Source organism: Thunnus thynnus, chromosome 10, assembly GCF_963924715.1.
Source record: "Thunnus thynnus chromosome 10, fThuThy2.1, whole genome shotgun sequence".
Lineage (NCBI taxonomy): Eukaryota > Metazoa > Chordata > Actinopteri > Scombriformes > Scombridae > Thunnus > Thunnus thynnus.
The window spans coordinates 23,355,298-23,377,973 of record NC_089526.1 but is presented as its reverse complement, the minus strand read 5'-3'; the positions used below and the strand labels follow the sequence as shown (position 1 = coordinate 23,377,973).

The 22,676-nt window shown below is 39.0% G+C and overlaps 1 protein-coding gene across 4 annotated transcripts in view; it reads left to right on the top strand.

The window, feature by feature from the left end:
* The window catches only part of LOC137191770 (RNA-binding motif, single-stranded-interacting protein 3-like), a 138,377-nt gene that overhangs the window by 94,010 nt on the left and 21,691 nt on the right, over nt 1–22,676 (top strand). For all 4 annotated transcript variants that reach the window (XM_067602152.1, XM_067602151.1, XM_067602153.1 and 1 more), the window contains exons 5-7: nt 4,098–4,255; nt 6,173–6,252; nt 21,572–21,678. In XM_067602152.1, coding sequence (XP_067458253.1) covers nt 4,098–4,255; nt 6,173–6,252; nt 21,572–21,678 — 345 coding nt within the window. The remainder of the gene's footprint in view (nt 1–4,097; nt 4,256–6,172; nt 6,253–21,571; nt 21,679–22,676) is intronic.

The window sequence follows — 22,676 nt, the reverse complement described above, 5'->3', positions numbered from 1 at the left end:
CAGGATACTAAAGAAATGTGACATTCAAGTACCCTCTCACCTTATATCGGTCCATCAAGCATACACACTCACCCTGTGTTTTTCACAGGTATTTAACCATTGCTTTGCCCTCTCTTTACCCTCTAACTCCTCTGCAGGTGTTGTTGCATTGCAGGGTAACCAGGAAGTAGCATGATAAGAGGTGCAGACCTGCTATAATGATGCAGCAATGAGGTTTAATGGGGCTGAAAACACAGGCTGACTGGCTGGCAGGCAGGCTACACAGTCAGGGAGAGGCACAGTTGGTGTGAAGCTGTTTCCAGCTCATGACAGATGTTACACGGAGAGAGAGGGCGAGGGAGAGACAAAGAGGCAGAGAGACAAAGAGAAAGAAAGAGAGAGAGGGGACAGAGAGAGAGAGAGAGGTGAGTCATTTGCAACATGCAGAGTGAGAGATCACTGAGAAGTAACTTTGTGCAAACAGCAACTTTGAGCAAAGTCAAGCAGAGTTCATTCACATGTGGGTGTGCCAAAGCACTTTAGTTCATATCCCAAAAGTACTTGTGCAAATGAATGTGTTTTAAAGCCAACTGTGTCTAGAGATGGTGTAGTATAAGTATAATGTGATTTCAGTAACCCACCACTATGATGCCACTGTTGATTTTGTTCCCTTGTCATTCTTTCCCTGGATTGAGACAATATAAATGACAAAGAGCACTCAGGCAAACTCCGCGGCACCAGTTTATGGATTTTCAGGCAGGCAATAGAATAGACAGTGCAGACATGCATTATAATCAGCATCTGGAGGAGTGGTGTTGAGGTTATGATATCCCTCTTGTTCTCACAAATCTGCACTCATTCCCCTTGTTACAGTAACTGCAAACTGTACGGAAAATGTGTGCATAAACAAAACAGCTGAAATTGGGCAAACCACTGTGAGATTTTGTTTAAGACATATTGTCTTTGGATGAAATTAGCTTGTGACCACATTGACCACAGGAGTAGGAAATCTCCTGTTTTACCATTTAATCTTTTTATGGCTTTTAAACAGGGAGAACAGGATTCTGTTAGAGTTGTCTCCATAGACGACCAGAGGAAATTCTGCTGTAAACAGAATAACTGTGGATTTAAAATTGAAATCCTTTTTGTTTAAAAGAAGAAGTCATTGTTGACTGAATGTAAAGTACAGCAAAGCTTCAGGTGGGTTCTGGAGCTAATTTGTTTGAATGACGCTTGAATGACTTGTGACATTAGACAGCGTGACATGGTGAGGTATGAATCCAATGAATTCCTGTAACTTGGTGAGCAATGATACCTTTATTAATTTAGCCTGATTAGCTGAAGACTGTGTTTCACTGGTCAATATTCTGGGTATCCACGATAACTTTAAAAACCTTACAGTTATTTTTATTGTAAAGGGTTGTTTTTCCTCACAGCAGCTGAGTATATACATCCCTTGTTTGTCAACCCAGGCCTTATTAAGATATTCTTATCCCATTACTCATTATTGTTCATAAGACACACTCAGTGAAATTAACCTCTCTGCTGCAGCTTTTCACTTGGCATGAACACAGTTCAATGGGGAAATCTCTAAATTTTTAATAAGCCAGGATACATGTTGATTTCATAAATAGAAAGTAGTCAGGTCTGTCTGTAGGCTCTGATGATATTAAGACTGTCATACACCATGCTTTCAACCAGGTTTCATTGGCCATTTTGCAAATTGACTTTCAGGAGTCCATTTGACTCTGAAATGTTGAAGTATGACATTTGCAAAAAAAAACCTTTACCCTACCTGAGAAAGTATGCAAAGCATGTCTGCAATCATCTTTTATCAGAAGAACATACAGACATGCTTGACTACATTGTGTTTCTGTTTTCAAGAGGTTATTGTATTCAAGTGTTTGAACAATTGCCCGATTGGAATGTGTTTAAGCCTAGTAAAAAGCAGCAGGGACTAACCTCTCAAATCTAAAGCTATTGATGAGGTTGTGCTATTCACAGTAACAAATGAAGACAACATTTGAATGAGGCCTGAGTTGAAAAGCAGTGAAACTATAGTTGTTAAGGAATGTGGCAAGTAGGGGGTTTTGTTAGATTTAGTGACGTAACTCAATAAGATGACTTAAAGATCAATGACAGATTCCACAGCTGTTACATATGACTCTACGCCTTTGATGTTGCTGCCTTTGCCTGTCACTGCTTGCATAAATCCCTGTACACACAAATATAAAAGATTGCATTTAAACTCAGTTGACCTGTGTGGGAAAACAACTGTGCCACTCAGTGCGTTGGACAATCTGCCAAAGGAAAATCCCTGCTGACAAAGAAAGATATTTAGAGTCTGAAAGAAAGGTAAAATATTTCAGACTTCTTCACTGGAGCAGTTCTGCTTATTCTGAATCACTGATTACATAGATGGCTTTGGTCACAGTCGGCCACATTTGAAACTCCCACTCTTGAAATCAAACAGCTCTGGTGCATGCAAAGGAAAATCCTCCATGGGCTCAAAATGAGTCACATAGGGTGGCCTTTTTTGTCACAAATACACATGTATTCAAACAAACAACATTCTGTAAACACATCCAGTATTACACTGTTGTTTGCCATAAGCAGCATAGCACACTTTGCACATGCTTTTTAGTATTTATTTATTCAGGGAATTTCATTGAGAGGACGCCTCTCTCTTGCAGGAAAGCCCTGATCACATTCACACAGTTACAGACCTGCTAGCCACTGTGCTGCTGGGGTTAAGGGCATCTCAGTCTTAGTAATGAGGGAGGGGCAAGTGCTGCTTTTTCACTTTTCCCCACCTAGATTTATCCTACCAGTCCAGGGATTGTTACCGACGACCTTCCAGTCACAAGCTAGCTGCTCTGACCTTTAGGCCATCACTGCACCACCAGACCAGAGAGCCTTCTGTAAAAAAAAATTGTATTAGAGACTTTCTGTGCAATTTTGGTTATAAAATATATCAGGAATTACAAATGTAAGTATGGAACCCCTTCAAGAGGTCTTATATTAATCATGCATCTACCTTACTGTCAAGATTTGCAGAGGTATAAACAAGCCTATAAGGAAGCATTATGGCATAGCGGAGAGTCACAGCCAACACAGACATGAAGCAATGAAATATCACAGAACTATTTACATCATCAGCAGAGGCACTCTAAAGAATTGTGTATCCACATCATTTTATGAAATTATGAAGTAATGGACTGAAATGATGTATTTACAATTTATAGAACATGTATGTAATATACCACTTTCTCTTTCTCTTTCACTCTTCCTCTCTGCGTGTCTCAATAGCAAATTTCTGCTAATTGTGAGCAATGGAGCACCCTCCATCAAACCCCCCTCCTGCATCCATCCCTCTTTAATTTGCAGCACTGTCGTTACACACACACATACACACATGTCTTTGGTCTCCTGTGGAGGATCATTTCAATGGAGCGCTGCCAAACAGAACAAAAATAATTGAAGTATACTAGTCTAACTAACTGAGAGGCACATTAGAAGGAGGTTCCCTCATTCCCATGGAAAAATGTAATGTAACTGTGTTAACATCGATGGATCCTGAGGGGGTTTCCTTATTGCTTCAGGGGTTTTGAGCATGAAGCTGGTGCATTGCCTTTTCAATGAAATGTTTATTCTTCTTTTGAGGAGAGTTTGCCACTTGAGTTAAATTCACAGATATTTTTGCAGTGGGATGTTCAGTCATAAATATGGAAATAAATAACTTGAATGGCTCTGCCTTAACCTTGAATTCATTTACTGCTGCAAAACCAGCTTTTAGTGGAGGGTTTTAGTTAACTCTTGAGCATTTCACACTTAAAAGGGGAAAAAAACTGTTTGCTTAGTACAAGGGCAATCTCATGTCTGGAGTTATCCTTTTGGAGTAAGGATGAATCCACATTTCAACACTTCACTGTCAGAGTTCTGAGAGCTGCTGATCTTTCAGGAAGTTGAATTATCAAGAATATTGTATAAATTGTTTTCAAGGTTTCAAAGAGGCATTTTCAAAGAGTGCACATCTCTCCAAAAAATTCGTAACCTCTTTTCTGGCTGGCATTGAAACATATACTTATGCTCTCTTTCCTCATCTTCTCTTGCCACAGCAACAGGAGCAGGATCCCACCAACCTGTACATCTCCAACCTGCCGGTGTCCATGGACGAGCAGGAGCTGGAGAACATGTTGAAGCCTTTTGGTCACGTCATTTCCACACGGATACTGAGGGACGCCAGCGGCCTGAGCAGAGGAGTCGGCTTTGCCAGGTACGCAAGAAGGAAAAAATGCAAAAATAAATACACAAATACGCACATGCACTGTCATAACCATAGGGCTGTAGTCAACCAAAGAAAATCTTGGTCGACTAAAATCGTACATAATCTTCAATTAATCGATTAGTCGCAGGGGGACAGAGTGCACAGTAAACTCGGCAGCCACACATTTCTCTGTTCTGTATTTCTCTGTTTTGTGTCTTCAGGTTAGGCTAACCCATTGTTGCTAACTTTGGAGCTAACCCCCTTTACTTTTCCAGCATTTAGAGAAACAACAGACGTGACTTTTTAGCATTTATTAACCGACACACTGTAGTCTGTACTGTACATTTACTGCCAGACTGACAACTTACTACTAACCTTTTCCTCTGCTCCGCTCACATCCACCGTCACTTCTCTGCCCCTCGCTCTTTCCCAATCGCTATGCAAACATACTCCTTAACGGAGCAACGCTACTGGTGGTTTCTCAGGCAATGACAGAGGTTGACTCATGTACCGGAAACAGCGCTGCACAGAGACTCCCAAACGCTATCAAATATTAAAAAATATTTTTTTTGGCCTTGCGGGGGTTCTCGTTGTGTCATTATGGAGAAACACAGATTCAGTAAACGTTGAGTACAGTCTGACCCAGCAGTCTCCATTAGGTTGGGCAAGTTCAAAGTTGTGAAAACAACGGGGGTGTTTTGAATACACCTCCGTTTTTACAGGTAATTTGTTAGTCTGTCCCTCCCACCGCAGGAAATAATGGATTAATCCTGGAAAGCTATTGATGTAGCACTTTTCTGCTTATGAAAATAACACGGAGATTATTCGACCAATGAGAACTTAGTCGGATAAGAGCATATCGACCAACTAATCAACCCGTCGACCAGCAGACTACAGCCCTACATAACTGTTGTTGTGTAGAAGTCTTGCATGCACCAAGAAGTTAGCATTTCACCACACTAGAAACTGAGGTGACATTTCCCATTGCCACTTAAGATTTTCTATTGCTGTCATTGTCCCAGACAAATTTCACATGTCAATCGAACATTTTATCCAAATTTATTCAAATGTTAGCTTCAACTGGACAAACTGTAATTACTTATCAGACACAAAATATTACTGATTTATAATATTCACAATAAGGTCCAGATTCATGTGTTAAATAATTGCAAGAGACACTGTTACCCTGAGTTGGCTCCCTGCCATTTACAACCAAAGGACTTTTAGCTCTAATGATACGACTTCACATTCCTGTGCCCTTGGCCCCTTCACTCTCCTGTGTGTGTGTGTGTGTGTGTGTGTGGTCTTCTCACTTACACCGTGGAGTGTGCCAGTGATTAGAATGCAGTCAGGGCTCCATTCAGGGTCACTGGCTATGTGAAGAAAACCCGTGCTCACATGCTCACATACCACACACACAGGCATACACACAATCTCTCTCTGTCATCACTGTTTTTCTCGCTCAGACACACACACACACACACATACACACTGGCTTTGCTTGCCAAGCAGGCAATTAGTCATTGAGCTGTGATTGGGTGAGCAGAGCTGAATAGGAGCAGACAAAGAGGACATGACACACAACAGATCAGACTGAATGGAGCTTTTAAACCGGGACAAAGGAGAGGAAACCCCATAGAAAACACATAGACAGACACACAAACCCACACACACATGTAGAGGCATACCTAAGGCATTTTTCTCAGGCATATGTAGATGAACAAGCACAGATGCATAAACAGACAGGCATTTAATGCACTTACTGTAATCTAGGACACTTCTGCAGACACATATATACAGTACAAATGTTTAACATCGACGCACATTTTAAGAGCCACAGTACCTTTTGTGCATATTGAATTGTGACAGATAGAGCTGATTGTCCTGAAGTAGCCCTTGTGTCTTTCCTCCTCCGCTCTCTTTCAGAATGGAGTCAACAGAGAAGTGCGATGTGGTGATTCAAAATTTCAACGGGAAATTCTTGAAAACCCCTCCAGGCATGACAGGTGAGTGTCAATCACCAAGAAAATAGCTTTGTGCTGTCTAAGCAGCGTTTTCCTATCGAGGAAGCAAGTGGTTTCTCTGTAGGTCAGGGTGCCCGTATTAGATGCAGCACTCTGTGGCTTCACACACTCAAACCTCCCACAGAATCACACCAAGGCTGTTGCACTGAAAGGTCAGATTATCTGAACCTGAACGCAGTTAGTCTCCACCGTCTGGCAGCATTTCCAATAAATTCAGAGGTTTGTATGTGTTGAGGAAATGTAATGCAGATCATTTTGTGTCTTGTTGGAGGGATCACAGCTGTCATTTATTACATAACCAGATGACATTGTGTGGTTATGTGCACATAATGACAAGATCCATATGTGGACAGCTTTCATGAATGGGCCTGGGTATCGTCTGAACACATTTATCCCACAAGTACCTTTTTCATTTAATAAAATATGAGTTCTTAATGATATCTTAACACAAACAGCAATATAAGATCTTATCCCAAATAAAATACAGACTAAACTTAGCAAAGTTTTCCTGAATTCAGGAAATATCTGATCAAAGAATAAGTAGATAAGACTAAGAATCTGACTGAGCATTTGATTTTTTTGTGTGGATGACAGTTTTGAATACTCAATGCTGTGAATACATTTTGATCAGTATTCAGAAGGTACTGAGGTTCAATACCCGGCCTATTTTATTACTATACTTTTTCAGAAAGTGGGTCATCTCTTTCCTTTTTAAGCATTTTGGTCATTTTTTGTCTATTGTGACTATAGGGGATGCTGTAGAGAATACAGCCGTGTTTTCACAGTGGTAGACATTATGCTGTGTGACATCATGTCAGCACACTAGATAATTTTCTTGGGGATATTTGTTTAATCCATCCCTCTCATTTTTGCAGTAAAAAAGTCAATTTAATAGATTTTACAGAGTAAAATCCAGTATATGTCTGGATTCTGGGGCATCACTGCTTGTTTCTATTAAAACATCTGTTTGTGTAAAAGTGCAAATGATATTTTCTCTCTCTATCCCACTCCTTCAAACAACTTGAGTTGATTTAGTAGGAAGATTTTAGTGATAAGTTCCTTGACTGTACAGGACATAGTGTGAGACACACACACACACACACACGCAAGGCACGTATACACAGACAGACGTCCCCTAAAGCAAACAATCTGTCTCTGATGTTCCCCAAATAAACAGCAAAGACTTGTTGTCGTTTAACAGAGTGGAAGACAAAAGTGGAGGGATGGATTGTAGGGAGACAAATAGATAGGGAGGAAGAAAGGAGGAGGAAGAGGAGATGCAATGAGGATGAGATTGAGGATGTCATTGGGTTTGAAGAGATGATGAGGTGTGTGTGTGTCTGGGTGTAAGAGAGAAAGACCAATGGAGAGAGAGAGAGAGAGAGAGAGAGAGAGAGCCAAGTGGGGTGCCTTAAAATGAGTGAGATAACAGAGCAAGGATGAGATGGGACAAAAGAGAAAGTTGAGGTGGGGGGAACCAAACTGAAAGTGACACAGAATGAGAGAGAGGAGATGGAGATACAGAACAATCAGATATACTGTAGATAGAGAGAAAGGTGGTGCGGTACACTGAAGAAAATGGAAATCAAGGGCAGACAGAGAGAGCTGTGCCCCGTGCCCTGGCAGCATGATTTGTGAGGTACAACATGGTGGGCGGCTCAGTTTCTCACCCAGACACATACAAACACACACTTTACTTCTTCATACTGAGAGGTATAGCTGTGTAATTTTGTAGCAAGTGAATATGTGTGTTTCTGTCCCAGTGGACACATAGTTGACATATAGCAAAAAAAGTGTGTAGGCTATGCTTAGGTGGCAATGTGGGTGTATTGATAAAAAACAAAATGTGACAAAGTGCAACGGAAACAGACTTAGCAGATAAATAATGACACGCATGAAGCATGTCACTGAAACATCACATGAAAAAAAGCAGCAGACAAAAACGTCAGACGTGTGAACTGATGAGGAGACTGTAACCTTCCTCAATATAATACATGAAACAAACATAAACACATTTCCAACATGTTTTCCACATGGTTTTCCGGTGTTTGATATTTGCGCCGCCTTCTTCTCCAATGGTTTAATGGAGAGTCATGGAGAGTCTGGAGAGTCAACTCCTAATACTCACAGTAGTAGATGAAAACATGCCATAATTCACATTTTCTTTTCTGGAATTTTGATTACAATGTGTGTTACGTTTGGATGGAAACTTGCATCTTCAATTGCTGCTTCTATCTGTAGCCTATGTGTATGAGGCACTTGAAATCCTACATTAAATCTTAAGTCTTGCAAAAACTGTGACTCAGCACTGTAAAGAGTATTTAGCTGACAATTACTTGTCAAATTGAAAAGAAAATTGTTGTGGTGCAGAGTATAATGTGATGCCAAAGAACTTGCAAATATTGTTTCACATTATTGTCTCGATTCATTTGACCATAATCTATTAAATGATTTCCACAACAGGTTATGATGTTATTCAATTATAAATGAAACGCTTGCAATGAAAGGGCAGGAGGTATTCTGAGGCTACCAGTGACTGGGATGTATTAATAGATAGTTAATTAACTTAACTAATTAAAATCACACAAAAACACACAGTTACACATACACTCACTCTTTCTATTCCCACAGAGTCACTGCCCTCTATATTGAAAGACGTGTATTGCTTGTATTTTCAAGGAGTGTCCATTTTCTCCTCTCTCCTTTGTTTGTGTGTGTGTGTCTGTGTGTGTGTGTGTGTGTCTGTCTGTGTGGGAGTGACTATTAATGTATGTTGACTACTTAAATTGCTCTGAGCTCACTAACCGGTGGAATTTGGCCAGCCAAACCCTCTGTGTGCTGATCCACGAAACACACACACACATACACACACGCTCACTATGCTTACTGATGTAATGCACAGAGAGAAAATGTGTGTCTCTGAAGCCAGGTTCTGTTGATTTATGTCACTGGCTTTCTGTGTTACTGACAGTCTCTGGCATTTCCGAGGCTGTTGCAGTGACATTATGATAGGCCTTTGTGCTTTGTTTTGTTGTTAGTCTACTTATTACTTACATTTGTTGTCTTAAAAAAAAACACCTCAAAAATCACTGTTATCAAAGGATTCCCCTTATTCTGTTACTGTGTAACGTCTGTGTGTTCCTGTATGTGTGTATATCATTGAGTGATGTGTGCTTGTGCCTTTGCCTGTGTGTTCCTCTGATTGGTATCGCAGTCTGTCCATTGAGGCTGATGTATTGACAGGAAACAGCAATATTTTACTCTCTAGCCACAAGATTAATGCCTACATTGATCACATGGCTAGAGCTTCCATCAGCCCTCGTTAACAGGAAGTCCATTGATCCGCAGCTTTCTGACTTCTCCTGGTGGTTCTTTTCAAAGAGATAGTGTCTAGATTGGACATACACTTGAATCTCTCTGTTGTTTACCTCTGACTGATACAGAAAGTGCTAGATTATGGTCAGACTTTTTGCAGATCCATCTTTAATGTTAGGTTCTCTTGTATGAATACAGGATATTTAGGTTTATTTAGTTTCACATGTCTTTGGACTAGCTCCACAGCTTGAAATGTGTGAGAAACAACCTAATTGCATCTAATGTGTCCTCGTGTCTTTAGTGAGCGGAGCTGTCATGCAAATTCGACATTCCAATCTGAAGTGTAAATCGTGTAATCACAGTCTATGTATTTACTATACGTTGTAATTCTGTCTCCTCTGTGCTCGTCGTTCAATAATGTTCTGCCCCCACATGGTGATGGAGAGAGTCAGCACCGGTGGGAAGCTGTCTCTATCCAGCCATAAAGAGCACGCATCCGCTACAGCTCCGCCATCACGGTGTCACATGTCAAAGCAACACATTATGCTTGTTGTTCATGACAGATTCAAAGACTTAAAAAGGAAAACAGACTGGAAACAAGGGAATTTTGACTTCAAAGATGAAAAAACCTGAAGCAATGATTCTTTTGATTTCACGGATGAGGGTGGGAGACAGACTCACAGAAAATATCATGGGGCATCTCGTCCATTTTGTACAAATCTACTCTAAAACCGAATTCACATGTTATATCTCTTTTAGCTTGTCTTTATTGCGTAAAACATAAAGGCCCAAAACAATAATAAATAACCTGCAATTTGAATTAATTTTGGTTTATTCCCAAAAATGCCAACACACACACATACTTAACCCCTTGCTAAAGGTTGAGAGGTTCTCAACACATCTTTTTGGTTAATGCTTTGTGATGCTTATTGTTGGATGCTAATACAAGAACCTTTGAATTCTTGAATGGTTAATCCAGAGGCTGAATGTTCAGTTAACTTTTCTTTTTTTTTTTTTACATATGATAATGTGACACAAAAATGGCTAAACAGCATCTACCAATGACCTTTGTCTGATCTTTCTGTCTCTCCCACTATCTCATGTAGCGTTATAGTTTTAACAATTCTCTTTGTCCTGCCCTCCCCTAATGGGCAGACAAACTGAGGACAAGAATGAAAAGAGTCCAGATCTCACTGTAAAGCAATTATCATTTTGTAGTTTCAATAATAATCATGAGGCTTTTAAATGTGCGTGCAGCTTTAAATGTCTGGTATGATCATGAGGCACTAAGCCCCCATTCATTGCTGAAGTGCTTCAATACTTTCATAAATCGGAAATGAATTTTATTTGATATTCTTGATAATGGAGGAAAAAATTGAAGGGGGCTGCACTGAGAAAAAGATTGTGTAATTATGTGGCAGTACTGCACTGTCAGGCCTGGTGTCAGCTTACATGTGTTATTTGGAGGCACTTATTCAATACTTCAGCATAGATTTAGCAGTTAAAATGTGATGCTTTTGAAGTACTAACCAAATCATGCTGTTGCATTCTGAACATTGCAAAGACATTTGGTGCTATCTTTACATCATTTTTGGAATTAAATTCTTAAATAAATATGTCACTGCATCACTACGTTGTTTTCCTACTTGTACAGCCAATTCCTTTTGTGTTGTTTCAGCTTTTTGATGAGAACATTTAGTGAATGTAGTAAATTTCCTCTCCTCCAGGGATAGTTTGATGAGTGGTAGTCATTACTGGAGCAGCCAAATGAGAGGGCGGCATGGGATGGAGACCATCTCAGTTTGCTTTGAACCTAAATAAGTGCAAATATCTTCTAAATATCCCCAAGCTTCCTTAAATCCATCTCACTTCTGTTGTTTATTGCACATATCTCAATTATAATGATATAAAAGTGCTAATAGCAATATCAATAACATTTTTAATATATACTTTTTATTTAGTGGCAAATAGTTCCTCTCATGTGTGATGCTTGAACAAGTAACCCTCTGGAGTGTATACTGTTCTGTCCCAGGGCTTTGAGCTCTTTGATGCATCCCATTCAGCTCAGCTGAGGGATTTCTCATTTTTCTCAGATGCCTCAAAGCTAAGATGTATATTATTTATCGCCTGCACTTTATCAGGTGCAGCCCATTTAGTTTCTTCTAATCTATGCCTGTGTTTCATCATGCTCCCCCTTATTTTCTTTATGTCCTATTTCTTTTCTTATGTTCCTATCACCAAAACAGGAACGGATATGTTTGTTTGCTCTGCAGGAGTTTTAACGGTTTCCATGTTGCCCTGCTGCGGTTTGCAACATCCAATGAGTGGTAACAGTATGTGCTCCACTCTTAACAGTACAAGTCACACACCCTGCTACCTATATACAGATCTTGTCAGTTAAACACGAAACACCACAGATCAAAACCTCCTTTTCAAATCTGTAAAGCACCAGTTCTTTTTTTTACCCTATAGCACTCACCTTTACACGTTCAGACACACCAGCTACCCACCTCTTTGCCATTTTGTTTACATCTCTTGCTGTCTTTTTATCTCTTTTTTACCCTGAAAAACACAAAAATTGGAGTGTAACTATTCACTGTTTAATCCACATTGTGACAGATAAATTGAACTGATAAATCAAGTACTGCAGGTCTTGGTTGATTAGTTCAAATATATTTTGTCCCCACTTTGCAAACAAACCCACATGTAGCTTTTGTCCAGTTAAAGAGGACCTATTATGCTTTTCCTAATTTTCAGCCGTATTTATAATGTTACAGTGTCGGATGTTCATATTAAACGTGGTCAAAGTGTCAAATAATGAGGTAAATGTATATAGAAGTTATCCCTGTTAGCAAAAAGCACCAGCTTTAGACTACTGTAAACGCTCAGTTTCCAACAGTTTTTTCAACTTTCAGCCCAAGCTGAGGTCAACTTGTGACAGATTTCTTTATATGGTCATCTGCTCCAAGCACAACACATGAGTTCACTGCTCCACTCTGCTAACATTATGGTATTTTTCCACAGTTTTGCGGGTAGTCACGCCGAACCATGACTCAAGTCGAGCTGGCACGCTGTGAGTGTTTTTCCATTACACAGCAGGGCAAAGTAAAATAAGTTGTTTACTTGTTAGAGATGTGCTGGTCGTCTGCAGCTTTTCATCAAACATCTCACTGTGGCTGTTTCTGCTTGTACTATTCCTCCCTGCATTTCTAACTGATCCGCTGAACAAAGAAAAAAGTCTCCCGTAATTTAGTCATTTAAAAGTTTTTAATTTGAAGCAGTAAAGGTTCATCAGCAGTAATTTAACACAACTCTGATATGGCTGCCCCTTGGCAGGCTTCCTGAGGCTGGCCAATCAGAACAGAGTGGGCTCATTGGGAGGGGGGCCTCAAAGAGACAGGATCTAAGTCTGTCTGTTAATAGACAGAGGCTGAACTGAGGGGCTGCATAAGGGCCAGTATAAGATAAATAAGGAGTTTTTTGAACTGTGAATCATGCAAAGCTACTCTAGTGGAGTCCCAGAATAAGAATATAGACCTGGAAATTAGCATATTTAAGTATTTTGTCTTCTCACTTCAATTACTTGCTCTTGTCAAGTTCGCAGCTCTTGGCAATGACAGATGTTGTTTAGTAATACTGTCTCCTGGGAAGCACATATGTGCCATGATGCACAACTACACACACCGCATAGTAGTTTGATGTGTGGGTGGGTCTTTTTTGGTCTCTCAGTATTGCAGATTACACACTCTCCATGGACATGAAGCTAAAAAGCACCTGCTGTACAGCAAAGGAAAAATAACAAATTCAGATTCAAATACTAAAAGTTGACATCTTTATCAATCACATAATTGGTAGCCATATTTATTGAAAGACACTTTTTATATTAATGTGTGACATGTTGAAAGATTAATACAAATGTGACTACAGTGTATACTTGACAAAAAAATAGGCATTCACCGGCTGCGTCCTTGCTCCTACTGTGTGTTTTAGTTTTATGGTGAAGCTTCACCAAATGTAATCCACTAAGCCGCCAATTTTGCCGCCATTAATTTTTTATGAGAAGTGAGCAATTGTCTGCATAGTGCAGTACTTTCTACTGCAAACTAAGCACTGATATGTGGATTTCCCACAGTGTATGAGCCCCTCTCCCTACCTGCTGGGACACTGACTGAAGAGAGACACTGCCTGGGAGAGAAATTTTGTTGTGCTCAGGGCTACAAACATTGATTTATGTGTGAATTTTTCCTCATTCCATTTGGATTTTATTCATCTCATCAACTCCACCTCCTGTTTACTAAAGTTTTAAATCTCCCTAAACTCTATGGGTTTCCAAATATTTGATTCAGACAATGTTAATTAGTTTGACATAGCCAAAAGTGATCTATTATCACACACAGCTGCACCCAAATTCATTATAAACTAGAGCGTGCACTCAGTAGAGTGCAGTTCTCCACCAGGTGTGTTTGCGGGCATGTATAGTCTCAGATTTCTTTAAGATGAATGGAATAGTGTATTGATATACTAACCGAGCGTACTCCTAATTTCACCTAACTGTATCTAATCTTAATAAGATAACAATAAACGGGACAGTAAGTCCAAACTATTCAATTTAAACATTGTTATTTATTTAGAACAGTTTGTTGTAACACATCACACAAAATAAAACTCCTCCCTACTTCCTTCTCTTCTCCCAATCAAAGAAGAGTTGAATGTCACTCAGTCGTCCGTCCCGGCTCCCTCACAGTCAAGATGGTGGCAAAGCCAATAAAAACGGGGATTTATTCATCTCATACCTTGCTTAACTTTAGTGGATCATAACATATTGGGTATGGAATTAATCAGCAGATGCTCTGGTTCAAGGTGAGACCTAACTTTTCTATGGATGTCAGTTTATGAGCCACGACAAAGGCCAAAATGTGGCCTGCAACAGACTCACTGCACTCACTTGCAGCCCCTACTGGCTGGTTAAGAGGAGTGAGCAGTCAGCAGTCAATGGCGGTATAAAATGCATTATGAAATAGTTTTTCAACAATTGTGAATCACTGCAACCACAAGAGGTCCTTGAGAATACAGTCATAAATGTGCACAAAAATATTAGGCTGATGGGTCCAGTAGTATGCAAGATTAGCTACGGACAGATACACACATGGACACACAAACACACAAACACACAGACACACGGACACGCACGACCAAACACATGATCTTATGCCTGGCAGAGATAATTAATCAGTTTATGTTACAGCGTCGCAGGAGTGAGAGCAGCAGGGGTCAAACTGACAATTAAAAATGTCCTTCTTCCTTTTACAGCCCTCTTGTGAAAAGCAACAGATTGTATTAATGTAACTGTAAAATCAAGCTGAATAATTAATTTGATGCACCACTTTCAGTAGCTTTTTCTACAGGTGATCTTGTTTCTGGGTGTTTTGATGTTGTTGCCTCCTGCTTATGAGGCAGCTAAGCTTGCCTCTTAAGAATAAATAACATTCATTATTGTTATCATCAGTATTGATGGCTTGTCACTGTGGTTGTGAATTAATACAAATCGAATTGCAGAGTGTATTACAGCTTTTTTTCTTTTGTTTTCTCCCTCAAAGAAATGCATATCAGAATTCTGCCACCACAGGCATCACCTGAAGCTAATACAGTAGTGACACTGCTTTTGTCTGTTTTTACATTATAAGATTTTACATATTTCTTTGGCTGTGTAGCACTACACGCATACTGATAGATACTGTGAAAGTAATTTACCATAATTTTGTATGTATAACCCTTCATTAGCTCTGTGGAAGTAAAACACAGATGAGGTTTTAGAACAATGCCAAAAAATAGCTCTGTTGAACTGATTCATTGTTTTAATGAGACAACTCAAATCATTCAATAAACAAAATGTCTTAATAGGTGGGCTGATTTTTGCTGTCTATCCTTTTAACTTTTTGCACATTAGCCAATACTGATTAATTAATAGCCAGTGAACCATTCATGCCTGGTTTGCAGGACAAATTTTGACTAATTATACCCTGTGTGACAGATATCCTGTTCCTCTGAAAGTGAGAATCAACAACAACACACACACAAAAAAAACTTTTCCAACAAGACATTCAGTTGAATTCTCCTCACACTGACACAGAATGCATGCATACACACAAACTAAAAAGCTACAGCTCAAACACTGTGTCTTCTCTATGTTATATGATACTTTGACAGAATTGTGAAATGCTATGACAATATAATCTGACATGTCAGACAAAATAATTAAATGATAGGATTAAACTCCAAGAATCTGTCAGCAATATACAAAGATTTTAATCATCGAGCAGTGAAAAGAAGAAGTTTCTCCAGGACTATTTAGGGCCTGTCCTAATTTCCTGCCCATATAAATACTGAACTTGTACAGCTGTCTCTGAAAAACACTAATTCGAGCCCAGAATGCACTAAGGCAACCAAAACATTAGAACATTGATGTACGGTATGTGTGTGTGTAGGCGTGTTTGTCCATATAAACCCAGGCTCATAGCACTGGGCCAGTGTTTAAAGGGGACTCACTATGTTCATTTCCAGCTCTATATTTTTATTTTTGGACTCCACTAGAATAGCTTTGCATGATTTACAGTTTTTAAAAAAATCCTTATTTATCTTTTACTCTCCCTTTATGCAGCCCCTTAGTTCAGCCTCTGTCTTTAACAGGCAGTTTAAGCTCCTGCCTCTTTAAGGCCCCCCTCCTAATGAGCCCACTCTGTTCCGATTGGCCAGCTTTCAGGAAGCGTGCCAAGGGGCAGCCGTATCAGAGTCGTGTTAAGTTACTGCTGATGAAAACCCAACATTTCCTGCCTCACTGCTTCATATTAACAGCTTTTTAATTACTAAATAACTGGAGACTTTTACTGTTCATAATTTACAGGAAATTAAACGTGTTCCTCACCAAATTAGCGGTGCTTTATTAGCAGTGCTAAAAACCAGTCGGCACAACAAGATATGGACATATTTGGAGCTCTTTGTTCAGCAGATCAGTTAGAAATAATGCAGGGAGGAATAGTACAAGCAGAAACAGCCACAGTGATGATGATGTTTGATGAAGAGCTGCAGATGACCAGCACACTTCCAACAGGTAAACAACTTATTTTACTTTGCCCTGCTGTGTAATGGAAAAACACTCAGCATGTCAACTCGATTCAAGTAATGGCTCGGTGTGACCACCCTCAAAACAATGAAAAAATGCCATAATGTTAGCAGAGCGGAGCAGTGAACTCACGCTCTGTGCCTGCAGCAGATGACCATGTAAAGAAATCCGTCACAAACCGACTCAGGCTGAAAGTTGAAAAAAACGTTGGAAACCAAGCATTCAGGGTAGTCTGAAGCCAGTGCCTTTTGCTCACAGTGATTACTTCTACATACGTTTACCTCATTATTTGACACTTTGGCCATGTTTAATATAAACATCCAACATTGTAACATTATATATATATGACTGAAAATTAGGAAAAGCATAATGGGTCCCCTTTAATATCTGGAGCCATTTCACCAGCTCAGATATAAAAACAGCTTACAGCAACAATGTTGTGTATTTGAATTTCTTTGTCTGTGTATATAGATGTATGCTGCTATTTGGGGTTATACAAAATGGTGTTATTCATCATTTATTGTCCCTGCTGTTGCTGTTGCACTGTATGTCACTTTTAACAAGAACTGTTCAGAAATGCCCCGGTGTTGTCATGTTGTACACAGGATGTTAGTATAGGGATGAGGGAAAGGTACATCATGAGATTTAGAATTAGTCTGTCATTCTTTAGTAGGCATCAATCACATCAAGGGACATTTCAACAATCACTTTTAATTTGCTCTGTTAGGATCAGCTTCTTAGCATTTTTGCATAATTAATTCCAATAATAAATGGCCCAAATAAACAAACTTTTGGGCTGTCTATTTGATAAGCCTGGTGGAAAAAAATATCAGATTCAATTCAAAACACAGAGGTATCCTTTTCATGCATATGCCAAGGACAAGCAATTGTTTCAGATCAGCAGGAGTTTCTGCTACAGTATCTCTGTGTGGTACTTTAGAGAAGACGCAGAGTAGGAAAAAAGTGTCCTGACTATAGACTTGACAGCATGTCAGCTGTCGACAGTGTGGCTTTCTCTGTCTGTCACACCACTAAAACAAAACAGCAATAGAGCACAGATTTTGCCTTTAAGTCAGTATCAAGTGTGTGTGTGTGTGTGTGTGTCCTTGCATCACATATTTTATCTTACTTATGAAGTAGCAATCATTTACCATCCACACACACACACACACACACACACACACACACACACACACACACACATATCACCAAACTTACTTTGGAAGGACATAAATATATTCTTTCCTTTTCCTGTAAACCTGTGAGTTAAATCCTCATTATGCCATCTCAAATGTATCTTTTACCATAGTCTGAACCTAATCCTATTCTAAATTAGAAATTAAAATTCACAACTATTTCATTTAAATACTCTTCTTTTCATCTCTCTATCAGCCATGAATGCCATATTTTTATTCAACCTTTACTCAAAACTCAGCTCTTACCCGTTTTTACATTTCCCTTACAGTGACTACTTATCACCAGAGGATTTGCTGTAGTTTCTAACACTAACTCTAAAGCCAAGTCCTAACTCTTAAACAGGGCTGCTGAAGAATGACTGAGAAGGTCTAAGTGAGTAGATAACACTGAGAAACAGACAGCACCCAACATATTTGTTAAAAGCTTAATCTCTGCCCACTTTAATAAATACTCTCAGCTAATTTGAGCTGATTGTCTTTTCTAATCTTCACTTTAAGGATAGGTTCACAATTTTTCAAGTGTACTTTCAATGTAAGTGATGGGGCACAAAATCCGCAGCCCTCCTTCTGAGCAAAAATGTATTTAAAAGGTTTTATTTGAAGCTAAAATGAGGCTTCAGCCATCCAAATTAGTTAAATCAATTCAATATCTTTCAAAGTTACTGTCTTTTCAGTGCCAAATTCTGTCTTTTTGTTACAATCCTTCCACTGCAGCTGAACAGGAAAACACTGTCTGTCGAGGCACAAAGAAGGATTTTTTTACTGTAAAGACTGTGGAAGATATCCACTTTATTTGACTAACTCAGACAGCTGAAGCCTTATATTATCTTCAGATAAACCATTAAAATACTCCAAACGAGGACTATAGATTTTGTCCATCATCACTTACACTGTAAGGGCATTTGGAGGGGATCGTCTCAGTCAGTATGAACGCGAGGAATTATTACAGCAAGAGAAACCTGTTTCAATGTTCATATGGACACCTGACTATTTTTAGACTGACTATTTTTCAATTTTAAGACAGACTCAAAAAATTGTGAACCTATCCTTTAAAGCATCCATCTCCTGTGAAGTAAATCTTGGCCATATTTTGCATTTCTGTCTGGGCCTGGCTGTTGTTTTCCAAGAGGAAACTACACTGAATTTTGTTCTGCGCACCTCCCATGCACCTACGCACATGACTGTTTACCAGATGTATATGAATGCATGGAGTTAAGTGGGTAAAACGAGAGAGAGAGAGAGGGGTGGTGATTGAGAAAGATGAATAGCAAAGCTAAGGGATGATAACAGAGGCTCTGCCGTGTGTCCTGTTATTCAGATAGATATCAAGTTAAAACAGTGTAATGACAAAGTACTCCTAAATGCAGTATAATCATACAGCACCGTGTTTCTTCGTCTACTTACCTTTGGAGTACCCATCCAGGCCCCAGGCATTCCAAATAACTCGTCTCAACCTTGAGCTCTGAATGCTTGTCTCCGCTGAGAACACCTCTTCTCATTTTTCAGTTTACTGAGATGGAGAAACATTTTTCTTGAGGGTAATTGCGTAGTTCGTTTTGGCATTCATAACGCTTGAATCAGTACCAGCATGATGATATCGCCTTTGCTAGTTAATAACATTACTTCTTTATTTCTAAGCTACACAGAGTGATGAGGATCCACATTTTGACTCTCTGTGCAGTTTGAAATCATTGCCAGTTAAATAGGACAAGAGTGCCAGCTAATAGACTCTTTAAAGATGCAGTCAATGACTCAAACATGCCTTGGTGGATGTAAGTAACAAGTGAGAGGCAAAGCATCAAAGTAGGTGGCTTATTCCATTTCAGGGTCAAGAAGTGTCTTTATAAAAACTGAATCAGGACATGAACAGAACACTTAGTGATAGGGGCTAGGGGCTGCATAGGGCTGTATAATTCCAGGAAGAACTTTAATGCTTTTGTATTTTAACAGTTTTTTGATGATTTGCTGTACTTCATTGGTTGCTATGCATCTTCTGCAATTGCTATTTAGAGATCTTCAGTTTATCAGTCTTATCTTTGTCCAATTAATTTGTAGTCTCATCAGAAGACAATTTGAACTGGCTGCAACTAACGATTATTATTATTATCAATTAATCTATTGATTATTTCCTCAGTTAATTGATTAGTTATTTGGTTATTCTATGAAATGTTAGAGAATGGTGAAAAATGTTGATCACTGTTTCTCAAAGCCCATGATGCAACCTAAAATGTGTTGTTTTGTCTCACAGTCCACAAACCAAAGATATTCAGTTTCTGATCATAGAGAACTAAAGAAACCAGAAAAGATTCATGTTTAAGAAGCTGAAATGAGAGAATTTTGGCATTTTTTTCTAAAAAAAAACAACAAAATAGTTGGCAATTAATTTTCAATTGATCAACTAATCAATTAATCATCCAATTGTTGCCGCTCTACATAAGATGAGTGCTTGATTTTTCAGATAGATTTTGATGTTTTAACTGATCACTGGACTTCTGATGAAGTGGAAGTTAAATTGAATACACTAATATACACATTTTTCACATTTTCTAACCGTGGAACATGCAGTACATACATTTATGTAAATGTTCTAATTGTATAACACATCTCTGGCAGCTCACATGCTTTGACAACTGTTGCATAACAGCCATAATACCACAAGAAGGCAATATTATTTACATCCAGGATGATTTAGTATGCATTAGGTTTATTGACTTATTTTTGTAAATGATCATGTCTGTTAGTCTGCAACATGTTAAATCTGTGTGACTACAGTATGTAGAATAAAAGGTTTACAAGGAGTTTACATTTACATTACAGCGTCAGAGATCACATAAGACAGACGTCTGTCTGTCCGGTGTCTGACTACATTAGCCATCAAGTGTCTTATCTGAGTGTCCTGCTTCATGTTGGGATAATACTTTTTATTGTGTTTGTTGAGTCATGCTGATTCTGAAGCATTTCCCAGAAATAGAAACCATTCTCCAAACTCTCTTGTTTTCTACCAAATTCTAAAGATATGCTTTTAAAATCTAATAAATTGCTACAGAACAAAGCGGGTTTTTTTTTCTTTAGTATAATCCTGCCCCAATCCAGCTACTTCCTGCTATTTCACAAGGCTGTGGGTCATTTGAAACTGCAGCCTATCAGGTTTAAGTTAGAGTTTGGTGAACTTTTGTATGGGAGGTCACACTCAGCTAATCCTATTTGTAATCAAGGCTTTCTTCTTTTCTCGAGTCCAAAAAAGTACCTTGTTGTCTTTGGAGAAATCACAATCGCAGTCTATTGCCTGAGGTCAAGCTGTGTTGAGTTATTTAGCGTATTAAGTATGCCTGTTTGGCTTGTCGTTTGAACCGCGCTCACCATGCTTTGATGATTAGCCCGTGGCTTTGTTTCCATGTCAAGGCTGCTTTTGTCGAAGCACGGTTGTAGGAGTTGTAGGAGATGGTGCGATAACTGCTGTTGTTTAGATGTTTGGAATAGGGGAGAGATAAATGTAAGAGCTGAAGTGCTGTTTTCAGGTCCAGTTGATTCATGTTATGTTTTTGTTTAAGCCACAGCATAACACTCTGTCTTTACATCTTACTTTTGAAACATAACCCTTAACATAAAGTATGAAATCTTGCTGATTAATCCATCTCTGTTGTTTCTCTCTGCCTGACCCACTCTGCAGCCCCCGCAGAGCCGTTGCTGTGCAAGTTTGCTGACGGAGGCCAGAAAAAGAGGCAGACCCAGGTCAAGTATCCCCAAAATGGCCGACCGTGGACACGGGAAGGAGAGGTGAGGCTTAAAAGCATATTTAATCATCAAAAAAAAAGCTCACTACTAACCATCATAAAAAATCCCCAGCAGCAGACACGGAAAAGTAGTATATAGTAATCGTAACAACAATCATGTCTCTCAGTTTGTTAAAACATGATTTTTTTTACCCTCTTACACTAAAAAAGAAAACAACATAATATTTGCTCAGGCAGAAATATGCTGAAGCCATTGTTTCCTAAATCAACAATAGCCTCTTTCCTCTCACAATCAGAATGAGTACACTGTGTCTACTTACAGGGTTTTTAAGAGGAAATAGTAACAAAACTACAAGAGGTGTTATTCTAACTATATCACAAGTATGCCAGCAGTATGTCCATTTACCTATTTGAAACCTTTTGCCACTCGGCTTTTCCAGCAAAAAGAATATATAACTAAAATTTAAAGCTCTCTGCAATCAGAATTTTCTTTTGTTCAAAAATGTTTTTTTAAATAACAATCTCATATTAAACAAGCAGAGGCCTAGCAGCATGTTATTTGGTACTAGTTATAATCTGAGTTGGTTATTGATTGTACTGATGGGTCTTCACTTATTAAAATTGATAAATTTAAATACGTGGCACTTTGGATTGATTCTGAATTGTTTTACTCTCTGTCCAACAGCTTTTTTTCCCCATTATTGATTATGGTGATATCATATACCAGAACACTTCTGAATCCCATCTTCAGCCCTTAAATGTAGTTTACAATAATATTTGTCCTGATGTGTACTTACAGCACACATCATTGTTTGATGTATGACACACTGAAGTGGCTACCACTTCACTCCAGGAGACATTTTCATTTGTTGTATTTACTTTGACAATCCTTTATACTTAAAACATCTTATGGTTGCATTCGGTTCATCATATTCACTCAGACACACTCAACCTCACACTCATCCTTTTTTTGTGCCTAGAATCTTTAAAGAAATTGGGAGACGTGCTTTTAAGTTTAAAGCACCATCAGACTGGAATAAT